The 18,279-nt window shown below is 41.6% G+C and overlaps 1 protein-coding gene across 6 annotated transcripts in view; it reads right to left on the bottom strand.

The window, feature by feature from the left end:
- UQCC1 (ubiquinol-cytochrome c reductase complex assembly factor 1) overlaps nucleotides 1–18,279 on the bottom strand; it is a 46,947-nt gene that overhangs the window by 21,793 nt on the left and 6,875 nt on the right. For 3 of the 6 annotated variants that reach the window (XM_085557922.1, XM_085557921.1, XM_077787034.2), the window contains 5 exons: nucleotides 14,726–14,833; nucleotides 12,372–12,444; nucleotides 11,962–12,063; nucleotides 7,002–7,059; nucleotides 1,041–1,149 (listed from right to left, as the gene is read on the bottom strand). In XM_085557922.1, coding sequence (XP_085414048.1) covers nucleotides 1,041–1,149; nucleotides 7,002–7,059; nucleotides 11,962–12,063; nucleotides 12,372–12,444; nucleotides 14,726–14,833 — 450 coding nt within the window. The remainder of the gene's footprint in view (nucleotides 1–1,040; nucleotides 1,150–7,001; nucleotides 7,060–11,961; nucleotides 12,064–12,371; nucleotides 12,445–14,725; nucleotides 14,834–18,279) is intronic. The other 3 variants (XM_085557923.1, XM_021546287.4, XM_031506508.3) reach the window with 2 other exon arrangements.

The following is an 18,279-nucleotide window of genomic DNA, read 5'->3' as shown; positions in this document are numbered from 1 at the left end:
ACTGGTTAATTTACTTGTCTGGCACCACCAGGAACATCCTGGCATCTTCTCCAATAGAACTGACAGCTAAGGCTTGACAAATAAGGAATTAATTACTGCTATATGAAAACTGTCACTTCTCTAACAGCATAATTTATTTTACTCATAGACAAACCTCTATTTAAAATGCTTTACATTTTAAATGTAAACAGCTTAAATGCTGAACAGTTCTTGTCCTTTTTAACAACATAGATCTTTGCCAGCCCTGTTCTCCCACAGAAGTGCCCTGAACACAGGCAGCCTCACCAGTATCAGGTCTGCTGTCACCTACTTCCACTGCCTCTGCAATGCCTTCTCTTGTGCAATCACCAACACAGGGCTGGAGAAGCACATTTTCATACTTGAAGCACAGGAATTATCATTACAACCAACTACCATAACCTTCCTCAGAACAGGCCAGAATGATCTAATCTTTCTCTTCCTTCAAACTTGCAAATGCACTCTCCTTGGAACTACCCTTTCTTTAGAACTTTTTTTTTTTTTTTGTGATAAAGATCAGGTATAGTGAAAATCCAAAATGAAAAATACACTAAGGACTAGGTATAGTCATGTGCAGGAACTTGACAAAAACCCCTGGTTGATTAACTTCCCATTTACCACTTTAGATACAGAGAACACTCAGAGCTCTGCTGAAATTACTGAAGTTGTAGCTACAGATTTGGCACCAGTCATATTCCCTACCACAGCTGCTTATTCCTATTCCCATTCTGTTGTAGCAGCATCCATTTCTGCAATCACATGGCAAATCATGTAGGAAATTAATGTATTTCAGACAAATCAATACCTTTATCCAGGCCACAATGCACTTCCAGAAACAAGGAGAGTGGCTCAATACAGCAGCTGAGGGAATGAATGGTCAGGAGCGAGGGCTGCAGGTACCAGCATAAGCCAGTAAAGGAATCAACCAGCTGGATTATCAGGCATTTTTCTAAGATATTTAAATCCAAAAAAGCATTGAAAGATGGGAATCATCAGGATTAACACCAGCAGAGAGGACTTACCCCCATCACCTTCCCACGCTGTTCAACATCCTCCCACATGCAGTGAACGATGTAGCGACACATGTACTTCCCCGTGCGGCCCTCCTGCTTCAGCCGCACCAGGCACATCCTGCAAGAGCACACACCACTCAGCTCCTGGGCTTTTTTTAAAAGGGAGAGAGTAAATTAAATACATTCCAGCTCATTTTTCTTATAGTATATGTTTGTGATCAGGAGAAAAATACACATGGATTTTTTTTATTTTTTTTTAATAAACCACTACAAACATTGCCATTCTGTACTCAGTAGCTGTATCTGCTGGATTTTGGCCAATCCAGGCATGGAAGAGTGACAGTGGACTCTATTCTTGCTGACAGTACTGTAATCTAGTTAAATACTCCTGCAACCTAAATTCCTCAGCCTTAAGAACACCTCACCCTCTGGAGCAGGAACACATGCCTTGCCTAATTGCAGGCTCTGAGCCAGCTGTAGCTCAGTTGGTGCACTCAAGTGCTCAAGAGCCCAGCTACCCAAGCTGGGAAAGCTTAAGCAAGATACAGACTTCAACCAATCCACATTAGCAATGTCCTACATTACTTCAACTACAGGAGTATGAGGATACATGTCCAGCCACCTGGCAGAACCTCCACATGCAAGACCAGCTCAGAGATTTGTAACTGCATCGTGAGATCTTAATGAGAACATCAAGCTGAGTTGTTTTGCTTTGTTTTTAAGTATTAAAGCCACTTAAACTTCATTGCTGCTGCTCTGTCTACAATATAAATGAATAATTTTTTTTTGCCTCTTATAAAACATCTGTAAAGAGCACAAACTGAAGCCCAGGCTGATTCCTCACTGGGCTGGGACCAGTCCCATCACCTGTTCCATCTTCTCTACCTCATTCAGCAACTCTGCTCCTGTGCTAAAAGACAAAAGTGGCTGTGCAGGACTGACTGAGTGACTGCAGACAAGGTGATGCTCAAACACTGGAACTGAGAGAATCCACTGCTTTTCATAGACATGATAGGAAGGAGACTGCTCCCTGTAAAACCAAGAGAGCAGAGCTGCTGGAGGCCACTGTGGAGCTGGTGCACACTAACATTGGTGAATGTGCCACAAGAGCTAAAAGGAAAATATGATCATTTATTTGTTAATAGGTTCATTTCTTTAGTGAATATAAGATCTGCAGGCATTAGAAGTATTTGGTGACCCATGAATCCCAGCTCCACAGGGAAAATCGCAAACACCTGAAGTGTGCTGAGATGACTTGTAAAAGGACAGATGTCCATCTTTATGAGGGGTTCTATCTTGAGTACAGATTAGTAAAAGAAACATATTTTTCAACCTGTTAAAGAAGTAAAACTTACTGCCAGGGACAGTCAGAGACAAAAACTGAAGGTAGCAAAACCTGCAGCAGTCCAATATTCTTCTTGCTAGTCAGAACCACTGTCCCACCACACAAATGCAATTAAGACGGTACCAAAACCAAACCCTCGTTATCCCAGAGAAGGATGACAAAGCTTTCTTTCAAATAGTAGTTCAGACAGTAGTCAGAGAACAGCTGTCCAGGTACCATACCTTTCCAATGCACAAAGAGCTTAAAACTTTCAGTTTACTTCTACCAGTTTCAAAACCTTTGTTCCTCTTGTGCACTTCCACAATTGAACTGTACAAAAACTGAATTGAAAATTCTTACTCACTCTTAACAAGTCAAAGAGGAAAAGACTCAGTAAAAAAAGACTAATTTTGAGCTAAGAAAAGCATTTTTATATTTTTCTTGATGAACAGCTGAACTCAGGAGTGAAAAACTCAGGAGCAAGAAAAGCTCCCCTGAGCTTTTCTTAATAGTGTTTCCTATCCTGTGTGCCTTTGGTGGCGGAGAAGCAGGAGAGAGCAGTGCAGAGACCAACAGGCAACAACTGGTCATTGATGAGCAGGACTGGACTGGTGTGCAGGGGAAAACCTGCTACTCATGGAGCCTAAAAGGCAGCTCTTGTGTTTGGATGCACAGTGCTGTCACAGAGCTGTTCTGCAGCAGCACGAGTGAGATCATGGAATTTTGCAGCTTATTTGGAAGTTTGGTAGATTGTTACTACACCTGCTGTCTGAGGCAACACAGACTCTTTAAAGCCTATAAACCTCCTAACTAGATCACCATGGCATGAAACATTTTACCATTTCATTGCACAATCTGTTCTGTAGTTTAGTCAAATATTGACTCATCTTCATCAAACCCTACAATGAAAATTACTCCAAAGTATCTTTAGAAAGCTGTCTAACTCATGTTAGTTTGGTAGGATAATTTTTGCTGTATTTAAGTTATGCAGAGAGATTATCTTAGAAGAAAATCTTAGAATCTTAGAAGAAAGGATAGCTGAATAGGATCAGGAGCATCTGTAACTCAACCCATGTCAGCTGAGATATTGTAGTTTCTCACAACGGCCTCAGCCAGCTTCTGTCAGTATTCCCGGAGTGCCAGACTGGCCTAAACACCAGAAGTGGTGGTTGACTCCCCCCTGATCACTGCTGTGAGATGCCCTGTGCCATCCATCAAGGTGTGATGAGCCATTAAGGGTAAAGCCCATTTGGACCTTCCTCTACCTGGCCACTCATTTCTGCTTCCTCACTTGCTCCAGACCAACTATTTCTGCAGCTATGCTATAGTTGCTCAAAGAAATTACTGTGGCTTAACAACACAAATGTCAACAGCATTTTTGGAAGGCTTTATTCTGTTTAACCCACTCATTAACAGCTATCAGCTTGGAGGATGACAGGAAACTCCTGAACTGACTTTTCCATCAGCTCTGTTGTGACATTACACTTCAGGGAATGATGATTACCAGCAGAATTCTGAACAGGTCCTAATTAGGTTTGCATGTTCTCCTGTGCTCCAGCCTGGCCAGGTCCCCAACACAGCTCTATCCAGCAGACAGAGCCCAGCCTGGCTGTGCAGCCTCCGCTCCCCTGGGGCCTTTATTTAGGCTGTTGTGCCATTCACTCACATTTAGGCAGGAGCAACTAAATGCTGGAGACATTCCAAATAAACTCATTCTTAAAATCCATCTCAAGCAAGACTATACTGATGTGATTAAGACACAAAACATAGAGTTTATTCCCTTTCTTCTGAAGCACCCCATTTCGAAATAGTACTGTGTCCTCAGGCATCTCTATGCATATCAGAGAAATCTTTTCTGGCATGAACTGTTTTCTACATATACTCGGTAGTTTTCATTCACCTCTGGACTTCCTGAGGCCAATCAAAACTTTCCTAAGTGCAGATTTCCTTACGAAAAACAATGTTTAGGTGAACTTTTGCAATGGGTGTCTGAGTCCTTTGGAACAGGAATTGTAGCACCACTCTATTTTATCCTAAATACTTCAGAGATGTCACCATGCTTGGTCTGGTGAAAATATGAAGGGAGCTCTAGGTATCTACATGACAAATACTGAACCAAGACATTCGTCAGTATTAACACAAGTAACTTCTTTGGCAGTTTGGTAACAGCTCTACAGTCAGCCGATACTCCATTTACATGCATGGGAAAATGCAAATCCAGCAAAAGAAATAAAGAGCTTTTCTAAAGGTCTGGACTTCTAAATATAAACCTAGAGTCCACCTGACATCAGAGGTGTGAAGTAACAGAAACAACCTATGAAAATGTGACATTCAGGAAAGAATAATCATGGGTTGGTTTTCTAAATAATATTGATGGGTTGACTTTTTAAAGCATGACTTTAACACTGCATTGGAAGGCACTGGAGTGTTTCTAAAGAACATTATCTTAAAAGAAGCTTGCAACAGCAGAGGCTAAACATGAGAGCCTGAATTCCTCTTTTTGAGTGGGGTCAGTAAGAACATTCTATTCACAGACAAAAAGAAGTAGGAGCTAGAGATTCAAAGAGAACCCATCTCTTTGTGTACACACTGTTGTGTAACACAACAAGGTGCCCTGACAAGCACCGTAAGTCTGTAAAAGCTGGGATGCAAAAAACATGGAAAAATTGACTAGATCATGCTGGGCAATGGCAACAGTAAGAAAAGGAGACAAAGTTTACCAAAGCAGGGAAAATTCTCAACTTCTCTGGCTACAGAAGACACTCTAAATCAGTTGAAACTAAGCTGCTGAATAAGAAGTAAGAAGTATCTAAAAAAGTTGCGCAGACTGCTCTGCTAGGGGGAGCAGGAGCAGATGGTGATCAGAATCTCCTGGCAGGCTGTTGGCCACCAGATCAGGAAGATTTCTAGCTCCTGAGGCAAACAGTCCAGCAGGAAAGATGAGAACTGGAGCCCTCACACAGGATGTCCTTGACCTTGTCAAAGCTAGCAGAAGCACTTCTGCTTCCACTTTACTGAGATCAAACTGCCTAGAGGAAGAGAATCTCAGAGAACATAGCAATTAGCCTGCCTGGGAAAGCAAAGGATGCTGGTCACTGATCTCATTACAGCAAAGCATACAGCATTTTCCAACAAGCCAGGTAGCGAGCAGGCCTGTCACAGGCTTCTCTGTGTCCTGGGATAGCAAACCAGATCTCTGATTTGTGGTCCAGAATGACAGTGCTGTCAGGAACACAGAGGAGCCAGGCTCATAAACTCGAGAAAAATTAACCTCTAGTGCTAACCTCATCACCTAAATTTTCACTGCTGCCACAATGAGACAGAGGGATTTGGTTCTTTCCTGCTTGTGCAGGATATTGCTGTTAACCTGTCCACCATATCTCACATGTAAGAGTATTTCAATTCTCAGAACATCTCCACATAGCATCACCAATTCAAAATGCAGCAACTCTTGGCCACCTTCAAAATAAGCCAGTGTAGCTTTGATCTTAGAAACTTGTGCCTAGCCTATACCAATTTAATCTGTCATAGTTCTCTTGTTGATTTTTATAATTAATCTTGAATTTGATGCTGTGTATGGATTTTGGGATACATTGTCCTGTCAATGAGAAATCAAGATGAAAAAAAGTGTGTTCTCTGCAGATTCATCTTAACTCTCTTTGGTTTTCCCAGATAGTTACAAACAGTCTGGTTTTTAACAATCATTGGACTAGTTTTCAAAATACCTATATGAATTATTAGCTTATCATTATTAGCTTATTTCCTACTGTTCCCACAGGGAACAGTAGGAAATAAATAAACTGCAGATTTCAAGGGTTGTCTTTACTTTGTTCCATTGATTTCATTAACTGAGTATAATTTCAGTGGTTCTGCTCATTTATTCACTCTTTAGTGTAATGAGCTGCCCCATCTTTCACTATATTGAGGAGTCAGGAAATTAAAAGGAGAGAAGGGGAAAAGGAGGAGGCAAGGAAACAAGAGGCCTTAAGTGCAGCTATTTCAGTACAAACTTCCTTTCAGCCTTTGGACAGCTGAACCCAAGTCTATGGACTTCAGTTCCCTGAAAGATCTGGCACTTAAAAAATTACTGTACTCCCTTGTGCATCCCCTGACCTTTATAAATATGTAACGCTAGATGAAAACCTGATTTTTTTGGCTACTATTTTCACAAACGAAAAAGGGAAAAAACTTCACTTTTAAGGTGTTAAATATTTTTACATGCAGCCAAGCTGGCATTCACTACCCTGCATGTACCTTTCAGAAGTGAAAGAACAAATGCCAGTGCTATAATTTGTTAAATGCTTCTCATCACCACAAATTCTCCCAATTTAAATGACTTTTACATAAATTTAAACCTTTCCTAAAACACGCAAGTAGGATTTTTCCACATAGCCTGAGCAAGGCTTTTAGAAAAACTCATGGCAAAGATCATTCCATTAGTGAGGAGTTTTGAGATGTAAGAGATGTCAACTTCTCTACAGGACTTATTGTTCTTCAGCAGAAAACAGCTTAAATTCAGTCATCAGTAAAATTAATATAACCTGTATTATCAACCATGGACAGAAGGCTGTACTTTTTCTCACATTAAGTTGTATATAACTCTATTTCCTGAAAATAATTGTATTACTATTTTGTCTTTCACTTACCAGACATGAAGCTGGGCTACTAGAAACCATGAATTCAAAGTATCAGGCATTTGGCACCCTTGATGGAAGGGAAAAAAAAACCACAAAACCAAAACAAAACATTAAAATTAATTTAATCACATTTTGTGCTTAACAGAAATTCACTGCACCAAAATCTAAAAGCATTTTAGTAATTTATTTTCAGCAATAACAGTACATACATACTGGAAGCAAATATCATTTACTGTCATGTTTGTGCTAACACTCTAGAACATACAGCCACAGATACTGCAGATTTCAGGTGTTAGAGCTCACTTGGATAACTTTTACAGAGGAGGAAAATTCCACAATGGAGAAGAGACAAACATGTGGCTTCTAGCTTGGAGAGTCTCAAAGCAGCAGTGACTAACACAGAGGAATCAATGGATACTTTGCTCCATTCTTACACTCTTCCTTCCCATGTGCTGCTGTCTCCTGCCAGGGACAGAATTCTGTGTTACCTGCGTCTCTGCTCCCACCCCACTGGTTGGATTCACTGCATGGCTGCACAGCCCACAGCACTCTGAGTGTTCCAGCTAGGCTACATTAGGATTTAACCCATCAACCAACCACAGAAACAATCTGTTTCCAGATTCAGCTCTACTCCCACAGTCACTGTTTTCCCAGAGATGGCTTGTCCATATGTGTGTTCACATGATGGACTTTCATGTGCTGTTAGGATGTGAGGCTGGAGATTTAGGCCACGTGGCACAAAAACCATATTCCTCTTCCTCATGCTTGAAAAAAAATGAACCTGTGGGTTCTGTGCATGCCAAATCCTTTAGTTCCTGTCAATCTCAAACCTTCCTCCCAGGGACACTTCTGCCTCTGTTTCCTGGAGAAGTTTTTAAGGCAAGTCCCTAACGAGAAGGATCTGAAGCAGTCACCTTGGCCTACCCAGCACTTGGTGTTCTCTTCTGAGCTGTTCAACCTAGCTGGAAGAAGGCTAGAGAGCCTTGAGAAAGTGACTCTACAGTCAGATGTGCCCTAGGGAAGTCAACCTCATATTTTCTGTGCTGAATAGATTCCTTCCTGGCTCCTATACTTCTTGGCTGTCAAGTATTACAAAGGAAATTCACCCAGATCATGAAGCAGTGCTTTCACAACCTCTTTCTTTTTATATGCCAGCTCTGGTCAGAAGAACCAAACAGATCACCACTATTCCTCCCTCCCCAGAGAGAAGACTCCATCAGTCCTAGGAGGTGCCAATTTTCAGCACCACTGCCCATACATGACCTCTACGACAGTACAAAGACACTAAGAGTCCATGTTTGGAGATTAAACACAAGTCTCCCTCACCCTTCTACCCTTTTGGCTCTCTCATTCCTATTAGAAATAATTCCTGTGCCTAGAAATGACTACTTTGACCTAAAGCCATGCCAAGGCATCTCTAACTAGGGCAGGAGCACACAATGCCTGCATTAACCAAACCATCTCAGTAAATGAAGGCTCCACAGGCAAGAGTCAAACACTCAGTTCAGACAGAGGTTTCTCCAGAAGGAGTTCCCATGGATCAGTCCCCCACCACAGAAATCACTCTGCAGTGGAAAGCAAAGCTCACACCTCTACTCCTGGAAACACGGAAAGTTTTTAAAGACCCATTCAGTACCCAAGAGGCAAGAATTTTTTCTCTAACCTTTCCAAGAGTTGCAATTCTATTTTTATAAATCATTTTTAACTTCTATATTTGGACTGTCTGCATGGTAAATTCAAAGGAAGCGTGGCTCCTTTAAAGCAGTAACTTTTTTGTGATGGACCATCTTTGCCACTACCACAACTTTAGGAAGGACACAATGGAATAATATCCACACATCCTGCAAAAGAACAGGTGTGCTGTGTCAGTGTTCCCCTGAGTGTGGCAGGCAGCAGCAGGAGCCTGGAAGGCATTGAGTGGGGTCTGGGAGACATAAGAATAAAGAGTCTTGTAACCTCCAGTCTTTCTAAGCTGCACTGAGCCCCACTAGGAGCCATCCAAAAAGCTGATTTGGTGGGATGAGCTCTCTACTGCTGCAGCTGCCTGACTCTAGAGAATTAACAGCATTAATAGTTCAAGTTGAATTCAAGGTAACTCTATAGTCCATATTCATCAGCCAAACTCCACTTCAGCTCTGAGTACTACCTGCCTGATCCTAAAACTTCTTTTGACCTTTAAAGTCTGAGGTCAGGCATGAAACACAGGCTGCCTCCTCTGTTGCATCTGAACTTCTCAAGCTCTGTGCCAAACCTGGCGCTAGCAACTTTGTTATTCCCTCTGCTACTTTTCTCTTCTCCTTTAAACAAGAAACAGCTGACATCCTAAAATAGCTCCACTTTCCCCCTAAGCAGCACAGTGCAGGCATTTGGGATGTGGGCTCTAAAGCAGAGTTCCCAAAGTTTTGTCCTGGAGTGATCCAATATTGAGAGACAAAGGGATGGCAAGCATAATAAAATTAACTGCAGTTTTATACTCTAGAGTCTCAATTAAAACACCTTCTTTATATCCTACAGCAGCCTCATGACTTGCATACCCATAGTCTGTATTTTGGGAACTGCTGTTCCAAGACATATACCGAGACAGGCAGTTCACAGGGCTCTCATACTGTGCCACAAAAAGTCTCAGAAATTCCACTGGGCATCAGCAGGAATGCAGTGAGACAGAAAAGAGCCCATAAGACATGAAATGCTAGCACTGTCCTAGCCCTCCACCACACTATCCACTCTCTGAAGTGTCACCTCTGTAAGACAGCTACCCAACAAACTCCCCACACCAATCTAAGTTCCAGAAGGTCACAGTGCAGTTGTTCCTTATGCCACAACACAACCACACCACAAAAGCACATCCAGAAAACACTGAGGAGGGCTCTGTAAAGAACTGGTTCTGCTCACCCAGGTTAACGAGGCCACGAGTGGTTTCACACATGAATGGCTGGCTGAAGGTTTCCCAGGTCAGCTCAGCAGGTTAACAGGGCTCACACATGGCCGGAAAGGAGCTAATAAGCTCTCCAGAGAGCAAAGCTGACTCTGAGCAGTTCACCTGATATCAACACCCTCCAGTTAGAGCCAGAAGGGCAGCAGAGCACAAACACAGCACAGGTCAGCACATGGCTCAGACAGCACCGTCCCACCCTGGGGCTCCCCATGGGCATGGGGAGGGGAGTGGCACCCACAGAGCACAGGTTCGGGCACTGCTCTGCTGCTACAGCACCACGGCACAGTTCACAGCCTCCTGCTTCTCTTCCTTCAGGAGCAAGCAATGGGCTTTAGCAATGTCCATCTTTAGTTGCAAAAGGAAAAAACAGTTTGATGAAGACACGGTAAACTCAAGCGAAAGTTGGGTATCTTGCTCCAGGTCATGCTCCCCTCTCAGTTATGTGCTCCCTAGCACCTGCTTTGTGCCACAGCTGCTCTGCACCAGACCCTTCCATATGCCACTTCAGCTCACCAATACAGCAAACCAGGATGTCAGTAAACTGGACTGTTCTCCTTCAGTGACATGAACATTCACCAAGGCCATACCTGCACAGCCCAGAACAGGGGCACAGAAAGATGGAGATGTGAGACTTTCCCTTTTGGCTGCTACTTCAACTCAGCTGCCCACAGAACCACACTCTAAAGCTTCTCTGTGGCAAAATCCTGTTAAAAGCTTCCCACCCATCCCACACTGCTTGTGTTTTAGGGGAACTGCTTTTTAACATGGATCACGAGCCTGTTAAATTTTTGAGCTAACACCCCAAAACAGCTTAATGTCTATGTGACAGAAGTAAAAGATACTTCTTTTACCTGTTTTGATATAAAAACAATGATTTTTTGGAACCACAAGCACTGATTCCCACATCACAGGTGTTACAGCACCAATGGGTGCATCCATCCATCTCAGAAAACTACCATGTTCCTTAGGCAACAACTGTCTCAAGTCCATATAAACATATCCTACTCTTTAAAATACATGCTTTCTTTTTATTACAGTAGGACAACATCAGAAACAGAAGAGAAGCTATAGTAAAATATTCCATATTGACCCTGAAAATCTGTACCAGTATTTTTTCCACAGACAAGTTTAAAAATTCCTTTAAATTTTAAGCTAGGGCAACATTTATAGATTTTTGTACAATTAAACAGGGACAGTGAAACACCAGTTAAAGACAGCAAAACCCTTGTCTGAAAGGTAAATACCACAAACAGAACAGACCCTATCTAAGCAAGCCTGGGAGGCACTCAGCTGGGAGAGGGTGTGGACAGGCAAAATCAGGTTCTCAAGTTTTGATCACTAGTGATGAATCCTACTGCTCACAGACTTCTCTCATTCCTGCAACTGCCAAAACCACATCACAGGTTTGGAAAATCTTCTGAAAAACACTTGAAAATTTTGTAGTAGCAACACTGTAACAAACCACCCTCAATAAGCTCTGCACTGGATGAAGGTGTCCCTTCAGCTGATCTCTCATGAGGCAGCAGCCCCAACCTGTGCTGTAAGAAAGCATCTGGTAGCTCAGGAATCCAGGTGACAGGCCAGATCCAGCTAATGGGTTTACTACCAGCTAAATCACACTGACATGGAAAATAAGTCACGTAAGAAAAAAAAACTACTGCAGCTTACATAAGTCTCGAAGTACATCTTCCCCCTTCACCAGCCAGATTTGAAACTATTCAAAGCTGCAACAGATTTTTTAGCTGATAGTTAAAAACCACTGTGTACAACATAAAAAAAACCATCCCAATCCAAGCCACTAATATACCTATATACTTATAGAAGGGACTTGAATGTCTGCTCCAGTCATACTCTCTACCCAGTCAAGAGATGTGTCCCGATTTGATGCTGTCAGGGTCAGTAAAAAATGCAGAACGTCTCTTAAGTTGTACCCAAACCTGCCCCAGCCATGACAAAGACAGGTGATCCATGTGACCTAACCAATCTGGTATCATAAAAAAGTTGTGCATTAGTGGATGGGGGTGATTCTCTTACCTGCATCCCAGTTATACTGAGGGTGGCACAGGGTAGGACACAGAGACCATCTGACCGCTATAAAAAGGGAAGGGGTATTTGGATTCTTAGTATATCCCATCCCTGGAAATAAAAAATGGCAATATCCCTTGAAGCCCAGGATATTCCAAGTTCTTCCCATCCCATTCCTGCTCCTGTTCTCCACTGCAGCAAGGAAAATGTAACAATACCAGACTCCAGAGTCTGCCCTTGCACCCCTGTCACTCCAGAGCTTAAGGGAATGCTTCAGCTTCCAGCTGACTACGCCCTGGTAAGGTCTGACAAGTCTTTCTGTTGTTGCATTTATTGGCACAAATATATCCAGTGACACAATTCCACTGTGTGCTCTCTTACCAGGGCAGCAGCTCACACACCATCAGTCCAGCACTTACTGTTAAAGAACTCCTCGTAGTCAGTTTTCTCCACACAGCACGTGTACATGCGCAGCGCTGCCACCTTGAGCTTCTGAACAAAAAGAAGAGACAATACTTGAAGCATTCCTCATCCAGAGCTGGTGAACACTGCTGGCTTTGTCCCTGAACACTGTTCCTTTGTCCCACACTGCCATTTTCTGAAAACACTTTTTTTGAAAATCACCATCACTTGAGATTTTCAGGAGCACATTAAACTATTAGATCTGCCAGTAATGGCATGAGTATAATTAATTCTGCCTTGAAGGAAAAAAAAATATTAAATGTCTTCCTGAATATCCTTCCAAATCTAGTGTGTTAAAATACTTGATATAATTACAGAAAATATAAATTAAATTGTTTTCCTTACAGAGTCTCTGAAGATCCCAATTCACAACTCCTTGTTTCCTCCAATAAATTTAAGTGATGTATACCACTAAGAGTGTTTTGTGTAATTTAAGTTTTAAATATTCAAGAAGTCACATACCAGACATGTCCTAAAAATAGTTTCTTTTTTTTTTCTAGAAAAGTGACACTTGACTGATTATAAAAGTGAGAAAGGAATCCCAGATGATGAACAACCTGAGCTATTCCTGCAAGCTTTGGCAATTCTCATTTTGTTTCCAGCATGCCACTGCACCCAAAACACCTCCAGTGCATAATCTACAACACAGACACATGTGCTGAAGCTTCAAAGAGCACAATAACTAGTAGCAAAAATCTTAAAGAGAAATGGCATTGGATTTGGATTACTCTGGTTTGAATTTTTGTTTTTTCTAGTGACATATACCAGTGATCATCTCAGTGCTCACCATGCTGCAAGGATAAGCACCCTGCCTGCTAAATGGAAGTTCAAATCACCAAAGTAATTATTTGTGTCTCCTCCAACCACAAGGAAATTAAAGAAGTTGCAACTGATTGCTGAGAAAACACAGGACCTATTATTTTTCTTATTCAGTAATCTTAGGCTTCTGTCAAAAATCAAACATACATCTAAACTTCTTGAAGTAGATGTTTTACATTGCTTACAGCAGTTCTGAAGGTCTCCCTTTTAAAGGAAACACTGCCTGGCCTGTGAGCAGAGATCTTCCTGGTGAGAGTCACTACCCCAGAGCAGGCATTGTTAGACATTAAAAACATATTGTAAAAAACAGTCCCCACAATCCAGCCCTTAAATAATGCAGGTAACAAAGGAGAAACTGATGAAATTTAATCATGGAAATTTAGGGTGTAGAAGAAGCATGGGGGAAGGGAGAATAAAACAGAAAAAAAGAAAGAGAAGTATTAAGAAACTTCCCAAAGATCTCCTAGAGAGCACGGGCAAGGCCAAAAATGAACTCAGGTCTCTTGGGCCCTAACCACAAAATAACTCTCTCCCAACCCAGGATCCCTAGCCAAAAGCAGGCAGTAAAGAGAAGCAATTAAGGAGAACTCTGAAATCAACACTTAGAGCTAACAAGAACCTTTATTACAACAATATGTACACAAGCACATGGGAGAGAAACTACACTCTCAAGAGGTTTAGCATCACCTGATTAAAGCAACTGATTTCAACCAAAATAACTGAGTCTGTTACAAGTCATTTATCTTTGCTTTACACTTTCTGAGGAGAAGCATGCAATCAGCAAGTGTTTCAGATCAGTCTCTGAAGAGCTGCACTCTACCTTGCAGCTACTCAAAGCACCTTAAAATTTCCATTATTTTTATTTTTTTATTCAAATAACTGGTTTTAAGTTCAATACAATTGAGCTCAGTCCTTCTTTTGAGCTGCCTTCTCCTCTTATTCTTTTGTACTCTTCCTTAGTTCAGAGAAATTATAAATTTCATCTTTTTTCTTTCACATCAGGAACCAAAAGCATCTCTCACAAAACTGCACTCACTTAGTCAATGTTAACAACCATTTTATTAAAGGGCTATTTAAAAGTAAAAGGAGAAAGAGAATGACCTATTTGTGACTCTGCCCTTGTCAGCTACCACTGAACAGTGATTTGAACAGCAACCACACCATATCTCATCACTGACTGCTCAGCAGACCCTCCTGGTAAGGTTCTTACTCTGTTCTTTGGTGCACAAATGAAGTAAAAATCAGTTATCTGAAGAAATTCAAGAAGGATTTAGACTCTACCAAATACAGTATTGTTGCATATGTCAATGATGGCAATGCATAATGGAGGTTCAAGATCTGGATTATTAATTCCTTACATCAGAAAACAGGAATTTACATTAAAATTTATCATTAAGTACTACTCCTATCATAAGAAAAAAATGTGGAGTGGTTTTGGTCTGCTTTTTAGAACTATCAAACAAACAAAAGAATTATTAAATTACTGCTTTACCCATCTGTTATACTTGAGTGGTCCTGTGAACCCCATTGCTTCTATTATCCTTGTAAAAGCACCCACTTTTTCTTCAGATGGCAGCAAGGAATCTTTTGCAGAAAGATGCTGTAAAATTGAAATAGGACTTATTTTAGTCTCAGCACTTAAATCTGACACATTTTAGTTAGCAAAATTACAAATTAAACAGAGAATTTTAGGGTTTTTTGCCTGCTTTCTTTGTTCAACAAAACAAAACACTGTTTAGCTCTCCCCTGAAGATATTCCACTGGTTTTCATATGTGCCATTCCTCTGTTTATGAATACAAACATTGCATAACCATTGTGATAACAACATCCCATTGGAAGTTCACATTCAAATACTTACAGAAACCTGCTTTCCAAAATATGACTCCTATCCTAGACTCCCATATTCATTCTAGGTGTCTTTACTTGGGTTTAAGTCTTTTGCAGATAAAATGAGCAAAAAAATCACAGAAACAGAGTAAACAAAGCTAAACTTTCATATTCCCTTTCTTCGTCTCACAGGCATTCTACAGTAATTATATAGTACACAAACCAATGAGCTCTATTTTAAAACCAATGAAGATACATGAACCCACCATTCTTACCAAAGAGCTCCCCAAGACTCTTATCCCCCTTACAATTAATCTACAGAGCACTTGCAGAAAATCCAGATCAGCAAAGTACTTAGTCGGCAATAATTTGCAGTGTCTGCAAACATGAAGATAAATGTTCTCTTCCAGACTCACTACACATGTTAAACACCCCTGGGCTGATGCTGTGGCTTTAGCCCAGTGGACAGGTGGGGATAGGGGAGAGAATTTGGAGGGTAAAAGTGAGAAAATTGAGGGGTTGAGATAAGGGCAGTAAAACAAAAGCCAGAGACACAAGCAAAGCCAAAGGAGGAATTCATTTCTCACTTCCCCAGAGCAGGCAGATGCTAAGCCACCCCCAGGACAGCTGGGCTCCATCAGAGCAACATCACACCAATGTCCCCCACTTCCTCCTTCTTCCCACTTCCTCCTCCTTCCTTCCTTCAAGCTTTATATGTGAGAATGATGCTGGATGGTCTGGACTGCCCCTGGGGTCAGCTGGGATCAGCTTCCCCATTGTGTCTCTGCAATTCCTTGGGCACTCCCAGCTACTCCACTGGTGGGGAGACAAGCAGGAAAGGCCTCGGCCTTGTGTCAGCCCTGCTCAGTAACTCAAACACACCTGGGATGTCAGGGCTGTGTCCAGCACAAATCCAACCCACAGCCCATACCAGCTACTAGGAAGAAAATTACTCTCCCCCAGCCCAAAGCAGCACAACTGGTAAGAAAACTTTATGGCATTCTGCCTCTAAGCACCCCAGCAGCAGCTATCAGCCAGCTGTAATCACCACTGGTACTCCAGCAAATAATTTCCATTAATTAAGCATGCAATATAGATTTTTTGCTATCAACAAATTACTTTTAACCTATCTATTGCAGATGAAGCTCCTAGATATGACTTGAGGAAATACAGCTGAGAGCCATTATAACATATGAAAGTAATGAGACCAAGATGCCAGCTCCAGCAAGGATTAGGAGCAGACTCTTGGGGATGACATAAAAGCAGAGAAATACAGCACACACCACCCCAGCCTTCTGGGATGTACCTGTCCAGCTTTTGACAGACATTCCTGCACAAGAAAATGTATCTATTAATTTTTTTTGTCAGGTCCAACTGGCTACACCTGCAGTATCCTGGCATTTGAAACTATTTAACCTCAGTAACACAAAGTTGTGGTATGTTGGGTTTCACAATTTAATCATGTTAAAAAAAAGTCCCTTGTGCCTTTTTAAAATCCAACCTTGTAATTTGGACTAGATGACCTTTAAATGTGCCTTCCAACCCAAAGTATTCTATGATCCTTGGATGCTCCCAATTTTCCCATAAGAACCTGCAAACAACTATTTCCTAGCCCACTTTTCAGTAGCCTTTATTACTTTTATAGGCCAGTATCATATATATATTCCTTAGTTTAGAAGGGTCCTAAACTGGGCTATTCCCATATTGAAAGCTTTTCCCCTTTCTGATCATTCTCTATAGACTTCCTAGCACTAATATATTAGTTTTTGAAATGGCATGAATGGTAAATTAATACATATTAAGATACAGATTAAGATACAGATCAATACTCTGCACAAGTTTCTGTAATTAATTAAAAACTAACTATAAAGGTGACAAAATTATAGGTCTGACACAGACTCCATCCCTGTGTATATCCACACACAAGCCTGAGCATTTGAGATAAAACACTCTGCACTTGTACACTGACCATGGATGGCTGCCAATGCCTTGAATCCTGACATTCAGGTAAATGGGAGAAACACAGCCAGCACCATTTAAATATCTGCCAACCTCCCAGACAGTGTAACACTGCCCAGGACCTCCTGTGATACTCAGGTCCTCCTCTGAACGCTGGTCATTAAGCCTGTTCACCATGTCCCCCCTTACCAATGTCTGCAGAGGCACATCCCACCCTCTGCCACACATGATGGATCCAGTGATTCCCCTGACACGTCGTGGGTATTTAAACCATAATCCTCTTCAGGATTATGCAATGCAATACTCCCTGCTACACTACAAATGGCTCCTAACCTTCCATCATAACTCCATAATGCCCCTCCAGGAACTGCTCAAGGTAGAACTTGTGTCCAATAATTACTGCCACATTCACTAAATCAACATTCATCTCCTCCACAGGAATTCAAATCACACTGAACCTCTAATGAACCCAGGCAGAACTTCTCTACATGCCTCTTATCTATAAATGCGTATGAAGTCTCCCTCTGTACAAGCTTTTTATTATGCAGAGAAAGTTAAAAACCAAAATTATTTCAATTCATCTGTTGTTAGCTCATCACTAAAACAATGGCTAGCCAACAAGCAGGTTTTTCTGGAAAATGCCATGTTTCTTGTTTCATTCTTCTGCAAGGCAGCCTGGACTAGCTCAAGAGATGGTGAAGAGATTTAGGCAGAGAGTGCTTGGTTCAACCTATGGACAGAAGCCTGCAGCTCATCCTGCCAATACCAGCACTGCAGCCAAATGCAATTAAACAATCCTATAAGCATCTGTAAAATCAGATCTAGGGAACACTGGGCTGAGGAGGTGGAAACTGTAAGGTGCTTAGTTACCAGCTGGGCTAAAACCACAACACAGAGAGAGACAGAGAGAGAGAGAGAGAAAGAAAACTTTTAAAATGTATTTTATAACTCGCTCAAAACAAGCTCATGAAGACACTGTACAAGGGAGACAAGTCTACCTCAGGCTTATTTCCTGCTCAATACCTGAAAGGCAGTGCTTAAAGCAAACAATCATTTCAACTCTGACACCAAACATAAACTGAAACATCTGGAGTTCACCATTAATTCCAAACCACTTTCCCACCAGGACTGCATAGTCAAGTTCAGATTTCAAAGATGAGTAAGTACTTCTCTATTCAAAATAATGTAGCTGCAGTCCAAAAACCCACCTCAAACCTAGTGTTGTAAACTGCTTCCTCTCTGGTCATAAATCCTGCCTA

The sequence above is a fragment of the Lonchura striata genome, chromosome 20, assembly GCF_050655825.1.
Source record: "Lonchura striata isolate lonStrDom1 chromosome 20, ASM5065582v1, whole genome shotgun sequence".
Taxonomy (NCBI): domain Eukaryota; kingdom Metazoa; phylum Chordata; class Aves; order Passeriformes; family Estrildidae; genus Lonchura; species Lonchura striata.
Note: the sequence above shows the minus strand (reverse complement) of the source record. Positions and strands in the feature narration are given on the sequence as shown.